At 44.1% G+C, this 17,943-nt stretch overlaps 1 protein-coding gene across 1 annotated transcript; it reads right to left on the bottom strand.

The window, feature by feature from the left end:
* Positions 1-8,813: 8,813 nt before the first annotated feature.
* On the bottom strand, positions 8,814-13,483 carry HOXC8 (homeobox C8). Its single transcript, XM_075737674.1, has 2 exons — positions 12,672-13,483; positions 8,814-10,537 (listed from the first exon to the last, which is right to left on the bottom strand). The coding sequence occupies exons 1-2, from the start codon at positions 13,105-13,107 to the stop codon at positions 10,245-10,247; spliced, it is 729 nt and encodes a 242-aa protein (XP_075593789.1). The 5' UTR covers positions 13,108-13,483; the 3' UTR covers positions 8,814-10,244.
* Between the last annotated feature and the right edge of the window lie 4,460 nt (positions 13,484-17,943).

Genomic DNA, 17,943 nt, shown 5'->3' with positions numbered 1-17,943 from the left:
TATATATATTTGATCGTAACACGCTTTTATAGAAGCTGAGATAAACGCCCACGCGCGGGGAAGATCGTATCAAATGGGTTTATGGTCGGGTGTATATGTGCAAAATGTGTACGCCTTCAAATAAAATGTAAATTCCTCTTGTTGCACAGATTGTATTTACGTCCTTCATACGCTCCTACTCAACACGTCGGAATAAAACGCCCCTATAAATAAATTAGGAAGCATTTGGGACAGCGGAATTTCCATTTAAACATTTCTGTAGGATCCTGATTTCTTCTTCTTTTTTTTTTTTTTTTTCCCTCCACCGACTACATCTGTCGAAGAAAATGTATTATTTCCTGAAAGTCCATGTCAATAACACGTGGCAATTTTCCTATAATCCCTGATGTTACAGATACAAGCAGCAATTTATTTCCTCGGGTTTAAAACTGGGATTAAAAAAACAAAAACAACAAAACAAAACAAAAAAACCAAACCACCAAACCTCGGAGAATATAAATCATTCCGTTATTCCAGCACTACAGCCTAAAAATGTTTCGCAGCATTGCGAGTGTCTGAAGGATGTCAATACGTCAAGGGAAAAAAAAAAAAAAAAAAAAAGAAAATCAATCTATTTTAAAGTTGGTTTGGGGGGGTTCCAGGCCTGGCGGAAGGAGGTTTAATGCGGGGCGGCGGTGGGAGCATCCCGGCGGTAACGGGAGCCAGCCCGGGGAGCGGGGACCCGGGGCTCGGGGAGGGAGAGCAGACGGATTTCAGTCTGAAAACAATAAAAGATCCCATTTCTGTAATCATGTGGTTCCAATAAACACTCATTGTTTGCTCATAAAATGTCTTTACGACTAGCCGCGGTCCAGGCAGAGCCTCCACACCACGGGATTTTCCCAGCGAACAAAACGAAGGCAAAACCGTCTTTTTCCCCTCTTTTCCACCCCCCCCCCCCGTATCCCATCCCCGAACCTTCTATTTATTTCATGCCTGGAAAATAAAAATAAATGGGGGAAACGCGTGTTGTCTCAAAGGCAAAACCCAAATGAAACAATTCCCTTTGCAGGGAAAAGGGAATCGCTGCCCTCGGTTTTGTTCAGCCGATAATTTCCAGCCCCAAAGGCAGGCGCAAGGATTTACCAGATTTCTCAAAAGAAAAAGGAAACCAACTTGGGCAACTTGGCCTTTTTTTTTTTTTTTTTTTTTCCCTCCCCCCTCATATCCCCATATCTTTTTTTTTTTTTTTTTCTTTCTTTCCCCCTAATTAAATTTAACACACCGCCACCAGAACCCAGCCCAGAACTTAACAAACCGCTTTCGCTAATTAATCTCTGCCAGCGCCCGCTGGAAATTAAAATCGAGGAGGCCATTTTTATTTAAAAACCACCAGAAAACAACAACCACACACACACACACACACACAAAAAAAAAAAAAGCAGCAAGGCAGAAAGCGAGGAGACCCCCGGCCTCCAGCTCCCCCTTTTCCTCCCTAAAATCCCCCCTCCCTCAGACGGCCCCGCTGACCACACACTGGGGAAACCCCCAAAATCGCTTATAATAAGCCAGAAAATTGTCATCGCCTCTGCCACCCATCCCCCCAGAGGGTTTATTTAATGTCCGCCCCTATATATGTATACATCCAGCCCTATACGTGCACAGGCTGGCATCACCAGCAGCAAATCTCTGCTCGTACACACGCTCCTTATTATCATTATTATTAAAACCACGGAGGATTTCTCAAGAAAGGAGAAGAAATACAACCTCGAGAGGAAATGAAGTCACTGCATTATATACATATATATATATCTCTTTACACGGCACCGGTATATACAGGGAGATAGATAAGATTAGATGATGGATGGATAGGTGGGGAGGTAGGTGGATGGATAGGTAGATGGGGAGGTTAGCAGGGGAAGGGTCACGCTTTAAATCTCACCCGTTAAACCTGAATTAAAGTTGCTGGAGGAAAGGGGAAAAAAAATAAAAAATAAAAAAAAAAAAAAAGGGAAAGGGGAGGGACTTGCATGCAAATAAAATATAAAAGCCAACATGGTGTTAACCACTTCGCAGGAAAACCAGAGCGCTCCTGTAAGTTATTGTTGTTATTAATTTTTTACTACATGGAGTTTGTTTCAATTGCTCCTTTTGGAAGGGGGGAAATTCAAGGAAATTCCATAAAATTCCATAAAATTCAACAGAATTCAATGCAAGCCCCTTTTCCGGAGAACTTTACACCCGACCCGGTTGCAAAAAAAACCCGAATAAAAAGAAGAAGCTCTTGGGATACAAAGAGTTGATTGTTAATCACCTCGCGCTTAATATTAATTATTGCCCCGGGAACGAACCGCGCAACCCCGCGGAAGAGGCGCAGGCCGCGGCCGGCGGCCCCAGGGATTGGGGTGTGGGGGGGGAAGGGATGGGGGGGTGGTGGTTATTGGGGGGGGTGGTTATTGGAGGGGGGGGTGGTTATTGCGGGGGGGAAGGGGGGGAGAATGGGCGTGCAAGGCCGGGCCTCGCGCACACAATTAAGCGCGCAGCTCATTAAATACGGCACTACCAGCAGCCTTGGACGCCCCACCCGGGTTGCGCCGGGCCGGCCCCTCCGCGCATGCGCTTCCCCCCCCTTTTTTTTATTTTTTTAAGGAAAAGTTAGGAGGATTAATTTTTCCATCTATATGTATTTTTATTTTTTTTTTTCTTCTTCCCCTCTCCATCCAACGCGCCCCCCCCCCAACACACACCCCCCCCCCTTCCCCATCCCCCGGCGCCCCCCGACCTGCCTCCCCGCACCCCGAATATGACATCAGCAATAGCAAATCCTTTTTTTTTTTTTTTTTTTTCCACACCACCCCCACCCCCCCACCCCCCCAGAATTAACTGCATTTCTGCCGCCCCGCACCAGCTTTCCCTCATATCCAAGCTACACCCCTCGCTCGCACAACGATGCATCATTATCCTTAACACCCGGGCTATGGATCATTAGTTACACATTTTAACCAATAAGGGAACACTTACCAGAGGCTCCTGTCTCCCCCTCTCCCTCTCTCTCACTCTCTCTCTCTTTTTTCTCTGTCTCTCCCTCTTTCTGATCCACTGACGCTGCAGCTCAGCTCCACAGAAACATTAAAAAAAAAAAAAAAATTAAAAAAAAAAAAAGAGGGGAAAAAAAAAAAGGGGGGGAAAAAAAGATGGAAACAAAAGCAAAACAGTTCTTCTCTGGTTGGGCAAGGGATGGGGGAAGCTGAAGGAGGAATCTGTCTCTCTCTGGGGTTTTTTTTGGGCTTAAAAAAAAAAAAAAAAAAGGTATTTACAACTGCTTGTGCCCCCTCATCATCGCATCCTGCAAAGGAAATGCATTGCGTTTTGCCCCTAGGGGTGGGGAATAGGAGGCGGCGACCAGACGCAGCAGTAAACTCATTAATGCCAAAATGCCCAAAGCAACCAAGAATTCCAACCCCAAGGAGACGAGGGAGGGGGGGTAAAAAAAAAAAAAAAAAAAAAAAAAAAATTAGATTATATTATTTTTTTTTTTTTAGCCAAAAAAAAAAATCATCATCATCATCACGCTAATAATTAAGGGGGGGAAAAATACCATCCTACCCCTGGCACTGCTTGGACTGTTAAAGGAAAGACTACTGCGAAAGAGTCATAAGAGAAACCACAATAAAAAGTTCACGTTCATGGATGGAGTCCACATGACTTCCTGTGGCCAATCCAACTTGTGATTCAGTCGTAAACTTTTATTGCTCAGCTGTAAATTTTCTGCAAACAACCAGGAATGCGTTGCATTTTTTTGTGACGAGTGCAAATGCTCTCGTCTGTCGCCATGTTTATACAATTCTGCTTTAATATTAGGATTATTTTTTTTTTTTCCCCTCTACGCCCCCCCCCCCTTCCACTGCCCCCCCCCTTTTTTTTATCTTTTTAGCCACCGCGTTAATAGAAAGGAGGGCGGATTTTTTTTCTTCTTCTTCTTTTAAAGATAGATTCGGGTTAATTTGATGATTATTAGCTGCTCGGGTTAATTCTCAGCTTTTTTTTTTTTTTTTTTAAACTAAGGAGATTTGGCCTTTAGCGCTGGGCGTTATTAGTCTCTGTGATGGTAATTAATTGGGGGGGGGAATAGGAAAACATCGAGGAAGAAAGGCAGTGGAGGAAAAAAATGGAGCACACTGGATTTGACAAATAAATACATTAAATGATGAGCGCATGTTAATTTTAAAAGCAGTTAATTAATAATACAGGACAATATGCTCGAGGAAAAAAATAGGGAAAATGGTTATTTCTGACCACCCCGGATTTCCCTCCCAGACCATCGCTGCAAAGGGTGTGTCTGCTGCAAATGAAACCTTTCCAGGGCAAAAAACCTGTGTGTGTCCCCCCAAAAAATCCCTCCTCATTCTCCCCCCCCCTCCAACCCTGCGCAACCCGCAGAGCCCCGTCTGCCCAATCCAACCCCGGGGGGCACCTGGAACTGCCCAAATTCCACCCAAAACTTGAGCCAAAGGCACGGTATTGACCCAGAAACTCTTGCATCCCCTTTACTAAATTCCCTAAACCCACCCAGCTTTATGATTTACTGTTGGGACACCTACATACATGTTTTTAAAGGACTTAAATCTTTTTTTTTTCCCTATGTTATTTTTCCTCCAGCAAGCCCCCCAGCCTTTTGTTTTACCAAGCCACGGTGTCGGGGATGCGATACTTGATAAAAGGCGGAATTATATTATTTTTTTTTTAGCCCTTTGATTTTTCCTTTCCTTTTCTTTTCTTTTCTTTTCTTTTTTTTTTTTTTTTTTTTTTTTTTTCCCCAAGCCATGGGCGGGAGGGGGGGGGTGGTCGGTGTAGACGGCTGGGAAATATTGATTTGGAAAGGGAGCGACATTTTTTTGCCGTGTAGAGGCCTGCTTTGGAGGCACCACGCGAACCACAAACTGGTGTAAATAGGCAACCGCAAAGCCCAGCCTGCTCAGATGGGCTCCTCCACATTAAAACCCTGCAAGGAGCCGCCTTTCTGCTCCTCTTCTCCTTATAGAAAGAGATATATATATTTTTTTTAATTTTTTTTTTCCCCCTCCCCACCCTGCAACCCCAAATTTAAGCTCCCAGGGCCATGCACGCACAGCACTCCTGCAGCCAGAAAAATTAGGAAGATAAAATGTTTTCCCGCAATTTTTTCCTACCCATTTCTCCCTGTACCCGCACATTTCAAGGGACAGCACCATTATTTATTTTTTTTTCCCAGGTATTTCCGCGCCTTAATTTAATTTTAATTGAGGAAAATAAAAAAAAGGGGGGGGGGGTGCGAAAGGGGGAGTCTCACTCTTTGCCTCTTTAATTTATTTATTTTTTCTCCCCCTGGCTGGATGCGTGTCTGTCTGCCCAAACAACACAAAGGTTGTAATACAACCGGATGGAAGGGAAATTACTTTATTCACTTTACAAACCACCAATAAATTTTATAACAGGTAGTTAAAAGTTACGAGGGGGGAAACTACGACCACAACAGCTTCCCGAGCACAATGGAGATCCCATTTTCCAGAGAGCAGACAAGATAATAAATTCCATAATGTGAAGAGGAAATTTTGATCCTGGCAGGCAGAAAGTAACCTGGGCGCACATTTCCTAAGGAAGATTTTTCGGACGATCGTTTCGCTCCTTCCATCAACCCTCCCCTCTATAAAACCGGCTCCCTTCTCCCCAAATTAGCGACGGTATTTTCGGGGAGGGGGGGGGGAAGGATAAAAGAGCTGTGAATTTGAGGGGGGGGTGTGTAAATCTGGGAGGCAAAAATAGGATGAGCTTTAAAAAAAAAAAAAAATGGGGCAGAATTGTCTTTTTTTTGAACAAGTCTGGCTCACAAAGTTTCCCCCACCTCCGCCCCCGCGCATCTTTCTCCCCTCCCTCCTTCCTCGCCTCCATCCGCGCAAAAAAAAAATTTAATGCCCGAGAAATTCGTTGTCTCTCAAATATAATCCGTGCCCATTTCGGAGTATAAAATCTAAACGAATTTTTTCGCCTAATGGCTGCATTATGGCACGGCGGCGGCTGTGATTAGAATAATAAATTAAGGGAAAATAAGCAATATGCTCAAACTCAGCTTTTCGAGGAATTATATTTTTCACAAATCACAAATGGAGATCCAAAGGAAATTTGATTGGCTAATAAAAAGCCTGGAATAGGACGATATTTCTTACTTCAGGCGGGTAGATGAGTCTAATTTCAGTAATACCGAAGCTATGATCATTTCTGAATAAGCCACTTTGTGGAGAGCGAATCTTCTTTCAAATTACTTTCCCCCATAAAATGGTCTCTTCTCTTTTTCTCTTGAAATGATGGAGTGATTACAGAAATAACTGGATGTCATCTGAAGATGCGACACTCTTGTGTTGACTACAGAACATAAACATTTACCCCAAAACGAACTGCTGCGGCTGTAGTTTCAATAATTTAACTCCAGACCCTTTTGATAGATAAATGTCATTCTGTAGTATTCGTTCGGATAAAACTACTTAGATTTGTAGGTTTAAATATGATGGATAGAGTGCGGATGCAGCTTCTTTTTTTTTTATTATTATTATTTTTAAACACTTTGATAAGTTCTCCCTCTCCTTCCCCCCTCCTTGGGAGGATGTTTTCCATGCAAAGCCTTTATCGCGATTTTTTTTTTTTTTTTTTTTTAAGTAACATAAGAGAAAATATTTTATTTTCACTGATTTCTGCGGATTTTTTCATCGCTGGAATGAATGAGCACACATCCAGCCTATGATAGTCAACGAGGGGGAGGAAAATAAAAATAAATCCCTTGCTGTAAACGCTGGATAAATATCCCCCAAGAAAAAAGCTGTGTTAGAATAAACCACTCTGGTTTATGACTAATAAAACTGCTTACCTTCCGCGCCTGCCCTCGACATGGAAAAGTCTAGAATAAACCTTATTGGGGGGTTTTATGTATTTCTTGGGAGATTAACGCCGGTTAACGAGGATATTACAGGCTCTACAGCGAGGGCAAATCTGCCTGTATCGGTATTTTGTGCAATTCGGGAGTGGGCACCCACGGGAGCTGCGCACACGCGTTGCACACGCAGACGCTCAGCCCCATCCGCGGGCAGGATCCGACCCCACTGATGCCATTTGCGGTGGATTTCTCCCCCCCCCCCCCAGCTCCATTTCGCACTGGCATTACAGGGGGGTGCGACCCGCGCTGCGAATATGGGGTGAAAAAGGGGTGAAGAAGTGGATGTGGCTGCACCCACCCGAGTCCCTTTTTCCTGCGCGCCGCACAACTTCGGTATTTCTCTTTTTTTTCTTTTTTTTTTTCTTTTTTTTTTTTTTTTCCCACCCCCCCCAGCCCTCCAGGGCAGAATCCAGCAATTTCAAGCCCTGAGGCATTTAAATCCTTTAAGCTTGGTGGGTTTTGGGTTAAGAATGTCTGAAGCCCACAGAGGAGCCTCCAGACATAGCTCAGAGCATCAGGCTGCGTGTGAGGAGCCTTGTGCTTCCTTATCTACAATATCTGGGTAAACATCCCGTCTACTTCTGCATCCCTGGGCTCTAGATGATGTAGTCCATTTATCAGCAGGAGGGGGGAAAAAAAAAAAAAAAGAGAGAGAGAGATAGACCCGGTTTTACAGATCAATAGACCTCGTTCAACGAAATGAGGCTGGTGGTAAGAGAAATACTTAGAAAGTTCATCTCCCATCCGAGAAGCAGGAGAGAGAGATGAAGGCATTACCGCCGGGTTTTGCTGAAAATACAGTAAAATATAATAAAATGTAATAACATATTATAATGATAATAATAATAATAATAATAATAATAATAATAATAATAATAATAATAATAATAGGGTGTGTTACGTTAGGGATGGTATCCATGGGGAAGAAACTATGAATTTGAGGGGAGAGTAAAAGGCACTTTGAGCCTGGGGAGGGGGGGAATATAAATAAATAAATTGCTTTCTTGCCAACTACTTTTTTTTTTCTTTTTTGTTCCCCCCCCCCCCCCCCCCCGTATTTCGTGCAGTTTTCCTATCGGGAACTGTGTTGCCCCAGAGTCCAGCCCTCTACCGCGGGGTCCAAGCAGGTTTTAACGCACACCTAACGCCTCTCCAGCCTCTCAATCTCTCGCTAACGATCGCCTGCGAGCACCGGATTGTACCCAGGAATGGGGGAAAAAACGGCTTTTCCCTGATTGCCGGCCCAGCCCGAGCAAGGAGAGGGGTTTTTCTGGACCTCAGAGCCAGGCAGGACCAGGGTTTTGCACTTTCCAGACCTCTCAAATGGCATTTCCCAGCTGGGAGAAGTAAAAATCCAACCGCACGCCCTTGATGCACTTTATTCCCCCCCTCCTTCCCACCCCACCAAGAAACCTTTCCCGTAGCAAAGAAAGACTTAACAGTGCTGGAGTCATTGCAATATTTTATTTTATTATTATTTTTTTGGCGGACCTACAAGCTTCAGTCAGACAATTAGCAGCACCATTGCCATTTTTAATGAGCATTTGCCATTGCAGCAGTGAAATACCCGGCTCAGGCTCCGGCCAGGGAGGCAGGAGGGGGAATCCTCCCCCTGCCCGATCCACCTCCGCTGCTGATGGTTGAGCCAAGATGTTCTGATTTCCTCCCAAATAAAGATGAGCCTTGGTTTTTGAAGCCTGCCAAAGATGATTTGAAGGATGAAGTATTAGTCAGAGCCCACTCTGAAGGATGTGTAAGTGTGGGTGCTTTTAAATACAGACATAGCACTGTAGGCAACGCAGTCCTTTTAAAATCTTTTATTATTATTATTATAATTATAATTATTATTATTTACGTAATGTCTCACGTATACAATACAAATCCACGGTGTCCAGAAATGTGTTTTTTTTTTTTTTCTTTTTCTTTTTCTTTTTCTGGCGGTAATTGCTACATTCAGAGTTTGAACACGCAGAACTATGCTTTTACATAAAACAAATGACGATTTTTTTTTTTTTTTTGTTTCGAGCATGTTGCATTAACAGATAAGTCAAGACAAATAGATAACTATACATTCAGTGCAATTTAGTTCTACACTACTTTATAAGCACAATAAAATAATACAATACTGTGCGTTCTCAACTAGGCAGTTTCAGTTGTTGGGATTTTTTTTTTATTATTTTTTTTTTCCAAGAAAATAAGCAGCAACAAACGACAATAAAACCGCATTACAAATACTTTCAAAGCATGACTCCTTCTATAGGTAGTGATAAAGTACAATACAAGGTTGGTTGGGGTGGGTTTTTTTATTGTATTTTTATTATTATTTTATGCTACTTAGTAGCTTGCATCAGGGCAAAAACACAGCTCTCTCTCTCTCTTAAATAAATTCTGACCAGGTAAAATTTAGGATACGTAAGCCCCTTGTTGATAATAGATTTGATAATTATTGCAGGTTTTCCCTTTAGGTAGTACATGAAGAATTTCGAGTGCTCACACAGGCAAAGGGTAAACAGCGCCTATAGAAATAAGGAAGGGGGTGGGTTGCGTATTTTGGCCTATCAAGGTATATACAAGCCTCAATCCTATAGAAATGGGGGGCTGCGGGGGTGTCTCTTGGGGGGGTGCGTGTGTTTGCGGGCGCTACCAGGTATGCTCACCCTCCAAGCTCCTCTTCTTATCTGGCAGGGGCTGCAGGAATGGCCCCTCCGAGGGAATTGATAAATGGCTGGTAGGAATGGAGATCTCCACAGATAGACAGACACTACACAAACAAGCTAAGGAAGCTGGAAGCACCCTCGCATTTCCCCTAGGGTCATTCGGGAGAGGCAAAACCAAGCTTTTTTTTTTTTTTTTTTTTTTTTTTAAAAAAAAGGCAAAGTCAAAGTTGTTCAAATAAATACATATTCTGCACCCATCCGTGTGTGTGCAGCTTCGCAGGCAGGAGCGGAGGTAGCAAGGGACGAGCAGTGACATTTGCTTCCAGGCTTGGTTTAGGGCTGCTCTGGGTTGGGGGTGGGTTTGCTTTGCTGGATCATTTAATTTTTTTTTTTTTTTCTCTGCACTTGCAGTCAAGCCAACTATGTATTTATTGAACTAAAAACTCAGCTATTAAAAAAAAAAAAAAAAGGAGGAGGAAAAAAACTAGGGGAAGTTTCTATGACAATAAAAAAGGCTACAACTGTTTGACAGGTAGTTACTGCTGTGTGAGCCTCTCCATTCTATACTCTATAAAAGCAAATGACCGTCGTAAACATCTCGATTTATCATCTGCCATAAAACGAGACTTCAAGGGGCTGAGAACTCAGTCCTTGCTTTCTTCTTTTTCCTCCTCTTCTTTTTCCTCTTCTTCATTCCCTTCTTCTTCCGTTTTCTCCTCGTCCCTGGCCCCCGGCAGCTTATCTTTATTGTTTTCTTTTTTCCACTTCATCCTCCTGTTCTGGAACCAGATCTTCACTTGTCTCTCGGTCAGTCCCAGGGCGTGAGAGACCTCAATCCGCCGCTTCCGTGTCAAATACGGGTTGAAGAGGAACTCCTTTTCTAACTCCAGGGTCTGGTACCGGCTGTAAGTTTGTCTGCCACTGCGTCTTCCGGGAGCTGTAGGACACAAACATCAAATAACTTCTTAATTCTCCCTTCTTTGGAGGTTCTTGCTCTCCCCCACCCCACCACCCCAACCCCCCAGTTCCCCTCGCCTCAATTTTCCTAGAGAAACTGCTACCACCACCACCCCCAAAAAGAAAAAAAGAAAAAAAGAAAAAAAAAAAAGTCCCTTTCAACCCTTTGCATATTAAAGGCACTAAAAGCAAGTCGCTGGGTTATTATTAATAATCATAGGGCTGATATTGCTGTTAATACTGAGAGCCAGCTGCCCTTCCCTGGCTCTTCCTGGGGAGTGTTCAGCTCTGGCTGCTTGGCTGGGTGCAGGGAGGTGTGTGTCAAGCTCATTCACAAAAGAGACCTTTCCAGTTTCCTAAAAGGTGATTCTGGATGGTGAGTCCTGATGGGCAGCTCCATTTTATTAAAAAATATATATTTTCCTATGAAAGGTGCATTGTTCACCAGAAAAACCTCTCTAGCCTTCCTCCTTCTCCCCATGCCTTTTTCTTTCCTTCTTTCTTTCTTCCTTCTCTTTCTTTCCTCCTTCTCTTTCTTTTCTTTCCTTCCTCTCTTTTCTTTCCTGTTTTCCTTCTTTCTTTTCTTTCTTTCCTTCCTTCCTTCCTTCCTTCCTTCCTTCCTTCCTTCCTTCCTTCCTTCCTTCCTTCCTTCCTTCTTTCTCTGATTCTCTCTCTTTCTTTCTCTCTCTGTCTTTCTTTCTTTTCCTCAAAATGCCCAACTCTTGATTCCTTTTCCAAATGTTGTTCCCCAAAATAGAGGGTCCTCCTATTTGCTAATATTTCCACCCTGAGAATCTGAGTTTTCTATTCAATCCCCTCTCCCTGTCCTTTCGGTTAGGGGTCTGTGTCTGTAAAGCACACACAGACAGAGATGGTTATTTGCCTGTGCAAACACAGAGATTGTATTTAAAACAATTCGAGATGGACGTTTGCAGCAATAGCCAAAAAAAAAAAAAAAGAGACAGAGAAAGAGGACTGAGGTATGTGCAGCTCAGCCCCTGCACTTCCTTCTGCACGGTCCTTTCTTGATGAGAAAAACAATGTATTTGAAAGAAAAAAAAAAAAAGAAAGAAAAAAACGCTCCAGTTTGAAATGATTGCATCCTTGAGACTACCTCTAGGTCAAAGCTTAGATAAATAACGTGTTTTCCTCTGCGTCTATCTCCCAGCCTCTGGGCCACATCCTCTCTACATTAGCCAGAACTCCTTTCTATTTTCCTTTTTTTCCCTGTGGTTAAAATTTTGGTGGGGGTAGAGGGGAAAACTTTGGGCCTCTGATTGTCCTTAAAATTAACACTAACCTTCACATGTTTTGAATTAACAAGGCTTCTAGACAACCTTGGTCCTTAGGTGGGGGAAACTTGTACTTTGAAGTATTTCGGTTTCTGTGCAATTATCTGGACTTCACATGAGCAAAGTTCCATTCAGCCGAAATTATTTTGAATTTCCCACCCCCTTTTTTTTTTTTTTTTTTAAAAAAAAAACCCAGGACAGCAGACTGTTCTCCTCCACCCCACCCCATAGCTCTGAGCTAAGTTTCCTTTTCTGTTTAAACTTTTATCTCTAGGCTTTAAGAAACAGATGTAAAGTATTAGTAATACTTATACAAGTTCCCACCTTTCAGGCTTCATCTCCAAGCGGTTATGAAAGGCTATATGACATTTTAAAGAGCAGTGTATTATCAACATGCAAATAACCTCGTGGGAGCTGTATCTTATTGCCTATCCTCAAGGCAAGCAATAAAAAACAAGTTTTACTTTATTGTGATTTAAGCCTTTTGCAGGGAATCACCTTGCTGGCTCTCTAGTAACTGCTGTCTTGTTTGCTTTCAAAGGTCTTCCTAAAAAGAAGAAACATTAGCACAAAACTGCTCATTTCTTTCATATTTTACGTCTATGCCTCTTATATTTATATTTTTACGTATATATATATGTATGCATACGTGTGTATGTGCATGTTTATATATCTATACATATGTTTGTGCTTGTATATGCATACATATATATATAGAGATAGACAGACAGACAGAGAGAGGGGAGAGAGAGAGAGAGAGAGAGAGAAAGAGAGAAAAAAATAAAGGAAAACATTCAAGGAGGAGGAAAAAAAGGTCCTAACCGTGAGGTCTCATCCATGGGAACATGAGACTGGGAGACGAATTTTGATTTAAATGCCCTTGTCCCTCGCTAGAGTTACTGTTGGAAGACGATTTACAGTCAGGATATTGTACAACAGTCGTCTCTTGCTGAGCACCATAAAGCGATTGCCTCGGTAGAGCTTCATATCCATAGAATTTAGAAGCGTCTCCGTGACACGCCAAGGCGCATGGGTTTTGCTGGTATCCAGAGTTGGAGATGCTGGAGGTTCCGTGGTGGAAAAACTCTTGGACGTGGTGTGAAGGGTGCTGGAAGGTGGGAGCAGTAGTGCCCGGACCATACACGAGAGCATGGCTCCTGCTAACACTTTGTGGAAATCTGCAGTCGTAGTAAGTTGGCTCCAGCGATTCACCGCCTTTGTACTTGGAAAAGAGAGGATTTACAAAGTAGGAACTCATGACCCTCGCATGCAAAAAAAAAAAAAAAAAAAAAAAAAAAAAAAAAGGAGAAAAAAAAGCTTTTAAAAAAAAAAAAAAAAGACGGCTTTAATTCTAGATTAGTGCGAGATTGTCCCTGGACTGTCTCAAGTCCTGCTTTTTAGTGGCTTTTTTTTTTTTTTTAATGCGATCTCAAAGGCGTTTCATGGTGCCTCTGTGTGTCTGTACGGTTGGTTCTCGGTGCTCTTGACTTCTCTTGTAATCTGTCGGTAGGTAGAGCTCTCTCTCTCAATTTCTCTGTAACTCTGCTCCTTCCCTTTAACACCACAGGCAAATTCCTCAAAATCCCGGTGGTGTGGCTTTTTTTTTTTTTTTTTCCTTCTTCTTTTTTTTTTTTTTTTTTTTTTTCCCTCCTCTCTCCCCTCACACGCGATATGTACACATCCCTCCGCCACGCTGAGACAGCCTGCCAGCCAAATGACAGCGTTTTGGGGCGCTTTTTTTTTTTTTTTTTTTTTTTTTTGGGGGGGGGGGCGCAGGGCGGGGAGGGGGGGGGAGGGAAATGGAGGGAAGGTGGTGTATGCCGGGGGACACAGACACACACAACCCTCCGGAGAGGGGGGGGGGGGGGGGCACCCACACCTAATGCGTGGAGGAGGGTGAAGGTGCGCATTAATATCCAACACCCCCCCCCCCCCTTTTTTTTTTTTTTTTTCCCAGCAGCAGCCTCTTCACTGATGGCAGCAAATACATGCGCTGGGAGGTCAGCCTAGGTAACCTCAACAGGTAAAGGGAGCCCAAGCAGCACCCCCCTTGCCCTCCCCATCGCACACCCCCCCCTTCCCCTCCCCCCAAAAAAAAAAAAAAAAAAAAAAAAAAAAATCGGGGTGAGCTTATTCTAGTGCTCAGCATCGCCCCCGCCCTCCCCATGGGATCCCCCGTTTGCCAGGAAGGATGATGGGGGGTGCCCCGGTGTTGTTGGTGTCATTGTGTTGGGGTTCGGGGAAAGGGGGGGGGGGGGCTGCGAGGGTGGGCTCAGTCCCACCTAGAGGGGGGCAGCAAGAGAAGGGGGGTTCTGGTGTGTTTGGAGTCGCTGAGCCCAGATTTCCTCCTTTTTTTTGTTGTGGGTTTTTTTTTTTTCCTCCCTTTTTTTTTTTTTTGGGGGGGGGGTGCGCGTGTGTTGTTGTTATTGTGGTGATGGTGGTTGGAAGATCGGAATCAAACAAGCAAACAAAAGCAAAACGGGAGCGAGCGGGCGAGGGAAGCGTCTCCGTATTGATTGGCTGCTTCTTGCTGTCCTTCTTTAAAGAAAATAAAGGCAGAAAATTATGGGGAATTATTTATTTTTCTCCCCTCCCTCCCTTGCTTCCTTTCAAACCGACCACTGAAAATCCACGGCTGGAAATAACAGGGAAGCGTTCTTCCAAGGGAATAAAGTAGACCATTGCTTAAAGAGAGCTACTTTGGGTGAGAGAGAGGCAAAGTGAGACAGAAAGTATGTACTCCCGTTTGTGCATGCCTGTAAAAAATAACCATCGACCTTTATTTGTATTGTTTCGCTCTCCAACATAGCGCTTTTCCCGTTTTTTTCCTGTCGCAAGTGGTATTTGTGCCCCTCGCCCCCACTTTTTGCGCTGTAAGTGACCACTCTCTGCAACCTTTCACTTCGGACACTTCATTTTTACGACTGGATGAAGGAACTCAACTCATTAAAAAAAAAATAATAATAATAATATCACATCAGATCACCGGAATTCGTGTTAATTTTTCGGGGGGAAGGGGGATACGACACCAACACTTCGCAAATGAATGTTTTCTGTAGAGCCGCAAAAAAAAAATATCAAACCCCCTAAATGACACAATTTTATTAACAGTCCCCGTGTTTCCCTCCAAAGTCTCCAGACCTTCAAATCTTTCCCTCGTGTTCTTTCACACACACACACACCCCCCCCAAAAAAAAAAAAAAAAAAAAAAAAAAAAAAAGCAGCAGCCTAATTATTTTCAGAACAGACCTGGGTGATTCTCACCGATTTCAAGTGTAGAAGGAGAAAAATATCGTTTCAGCTACGCTCGCCAAGCTGTTTTGAGGTGTGTTTTTCTATCCAGTAAGAGGCACATTCTCGATTTTTTTTGAGGCGTAGGGTGGCTCAAACCTCTGGTGAGGTTCAAACTGTATTTTTAAATTTTTTTCTTTTTTTTTTTTTCAGACACCTTCCCAAGAAGAGGAAAACACCCAGTAGTCACCCAGTCCACCTTTATTAGATTTTCATACATGGAGCGTGTATTTTTCCATTTAGAAAGGCTACATGTGGTGGGCTTTTCCTCCCCGTAAGCAGACAATGAACTAGGCAGGAAAACACTGATTTTTTCCATCGCCTATTGTGAAAATATTTTTAAAAATCAAGCTACGGTTGCTGTGAAGAAATAGTCTTTATACCCGCATAATCTCAAGGACGGCACGATGAGCATTTTCATTTTTACAGGAGAACTCACCCACCTCATCCCCCCTTCCCCAGATTACCCATTCCCTAGAGAAACAACCCCCCCAAAAAAATGAAGAAAAGAGCAACTAGGGACAGAGGCTCCTTAATTAACAGCTAATAGTCGAGGTGCTCGTTTTCCTCCTCTAATCAATAGCATTTCTGTTTTTAAAATCCCAGTGCCTGCCCATTGCAATAGAGGCAGCCTTGCAAATTAAAGTGAAAAAAAAAAAAAAAAATAATAAAAAAAATAATTTAAAGTTCTCGGATCTGGGCAGTTCGGGCTGGGATTGGGAAAAGCGGCTGCGTTTTTCCAATCATTATCCCTGGATGCAGTAAGCAAAGGTGCAGCAAGTCTTTTAGAATCGTACCTTAGGCTGGGAAATAAATATTTGCCTTCAGCGGCTGCGAAAGAAAAGACCCAGCACCCTCTTCTAGATTTCATGAAATAAGATATATGCAATCGCCTGCTTCTTTTGAAGGAAAATATCTTGACATTTAGTGTCTGGGGAAAGTGCTGCTCTTTGTCTTTACTGTTTTGGCCGTGTTTAGGTGTGGGGATGGGTGGGGGGTGATGCGTCCTGCGGGTGCATGCGCTTGAATGTAGCTTTATCGGTGTGGTTGTATTGTACTTTTAGGTGTTTCATTGTACCCTCCCGGAGTTTATTTTATTCCTGGGGCGCCCCCCCCCCTTCTCCCTTTGCCCTGACCTTCACTGAAAAATGTCATTCCCTCCTTCCCCACCCCAAAATGAGGAGGCTTTGGAGAGATACGTGACGTGCGTAAATAAAGAGAAAGAAAGAGAGGGGAAAAAAAAAAAACCAACAAACCCATAACCACTTCAAAACAGGCAATTTCTCTGTGCAAGCATTTTTATGCATTTATGCGCTCCCCGCGCCGTCAGATGTCAGCCCCGAGCGCTGCTCCGCGCTCCCCGCGGGAAAAAATATATTAAAAAAAAAAAAAAACTATTTCGCGGCGGGAGAGGTGGGGGGGGTCAGCATGGTGCTGGGTGGTGGTGGTGGTGGGGTGAAGCTAGGCAGCTCCGCGACCACCCCCCTCCCTCCTTTTTCCATCCCCGGGCGCGGAGCCTCTTCCGCGGGCGCGGGGGGTGCCGCGGGTGCGGGGCGCTCCCCGCTGCGCGCGGCTCCGCGCTAACATTGGGCAACAGCGCCATCTCGCGGCCGTGCCGGGGCGCTGCGCCTCGGGCTTTTTTTGGGGGGGGGATATATGGATGGACCGGCCCCCGCGGATTACCGGGCTGCGCGTTATAACCGATAAGGGGGGAAAGGGGGGGGGGGGGCTGCGGCGACCCTCCAGCAGCGCGGTGCGGCCACCCCCTCCATAAACACTCCAGCGCGGGCAGGATTTTTGGAAAAAAAAACCATTCCTTCCCCCGCTCCCCCCCCTCCTTCCCCCCCCCCCCCCCCCCCCCCATTTCCCTCTTTTCTCACCCATAAAAATAACAACAAAAAAAGCAGCACACGCTCGCAGGACCAAACAAACCCACCAGATGTGCCACCCCCCCCACCCACCCACCCCCTTCCCTACCTCCCCACCCCCCCCAAGCTTTTATCAGTTTTGGCTTGGAGTTGGGGTTTGATTTTCTTTTTTTTTTCTCTTTTTTTTTTTTTTTTTTTTAAACCTCCCCTCATCCGAGGGGGGTCTGTTGTTTGTAGCTTGTAGACAAAACATTCCAATAATCCGGTTTCAAAGAGAAGAGCACCCACCTTATTTAAACCATAAAGCAATTAAAGCCAGACGTCTAGCCAGATCTAGGGTCCTGTTTTGTTCGGTCCTATTCAGCCCCGCATAGCAGGGAGACAAACAGAGTTGTAAAAGTGGCATTTTTTTGGCTGCGGAAATGTACCTATGGACAGCTGGAAGGTCCTGTCGGTTTTGTGTGCCTTACAAAAGGGCAGATTTGAAACCAGGCACACACACCCCACACACGCACCCGAAGGGGAAAAAAAAAAAAAAATAAAGAAATCCACCCCCAGAACCTTATATACATGCCTCTCTATATATCTATATATTTATCTCCGAGGGTTTTAAGCGCATCTCTCCCCGGGCAGAAACACATGTGCATGTTCACAAGCGCCGGCACACAATAGCTGTATCAGTATGCGTCTGCACACACGCGCCATATGTCAAAGAATGCCGAAATTGGAGCATTTTGATACATTAATCCGGGGAAAGGCTGGCCACAGGGTGTGCTGCTGGGTGCGAGCCGCATATTATTATTTTTTATTTTTTTTTAAATTATTATTATTTATTTTGAGCCACACTGGGGTGGGTTTTTTGTTTTTTTTTCCTGCGCTGGCTGCTGTGGAGGAGAAATTCAATGGCTGAGCCGCACCAGCGCAGCCTCCCAGCA

Source organism: Balearica regulorum, chromosome 29 (genome assembly GCF_011004875.1).
Source record: "Balearica regulorum gibbericeps isolate bBalReg1 chromosome 29, bBalReg1.pri, whole genome shotgun sequence".
In the NCBI taxonomy this organism is placed as follows: domain Eukaryota; kingdom Metazoa; phylum Chordata; class Aves; order Gruiformes; family Gruidae; genus Balearica; species Balearica regulorum.
The sequence above is the reverse complement of the archived record's forward strand: the minus strand, read 5'-3'. Positions and strand labels throughout refer to the sequence as shown.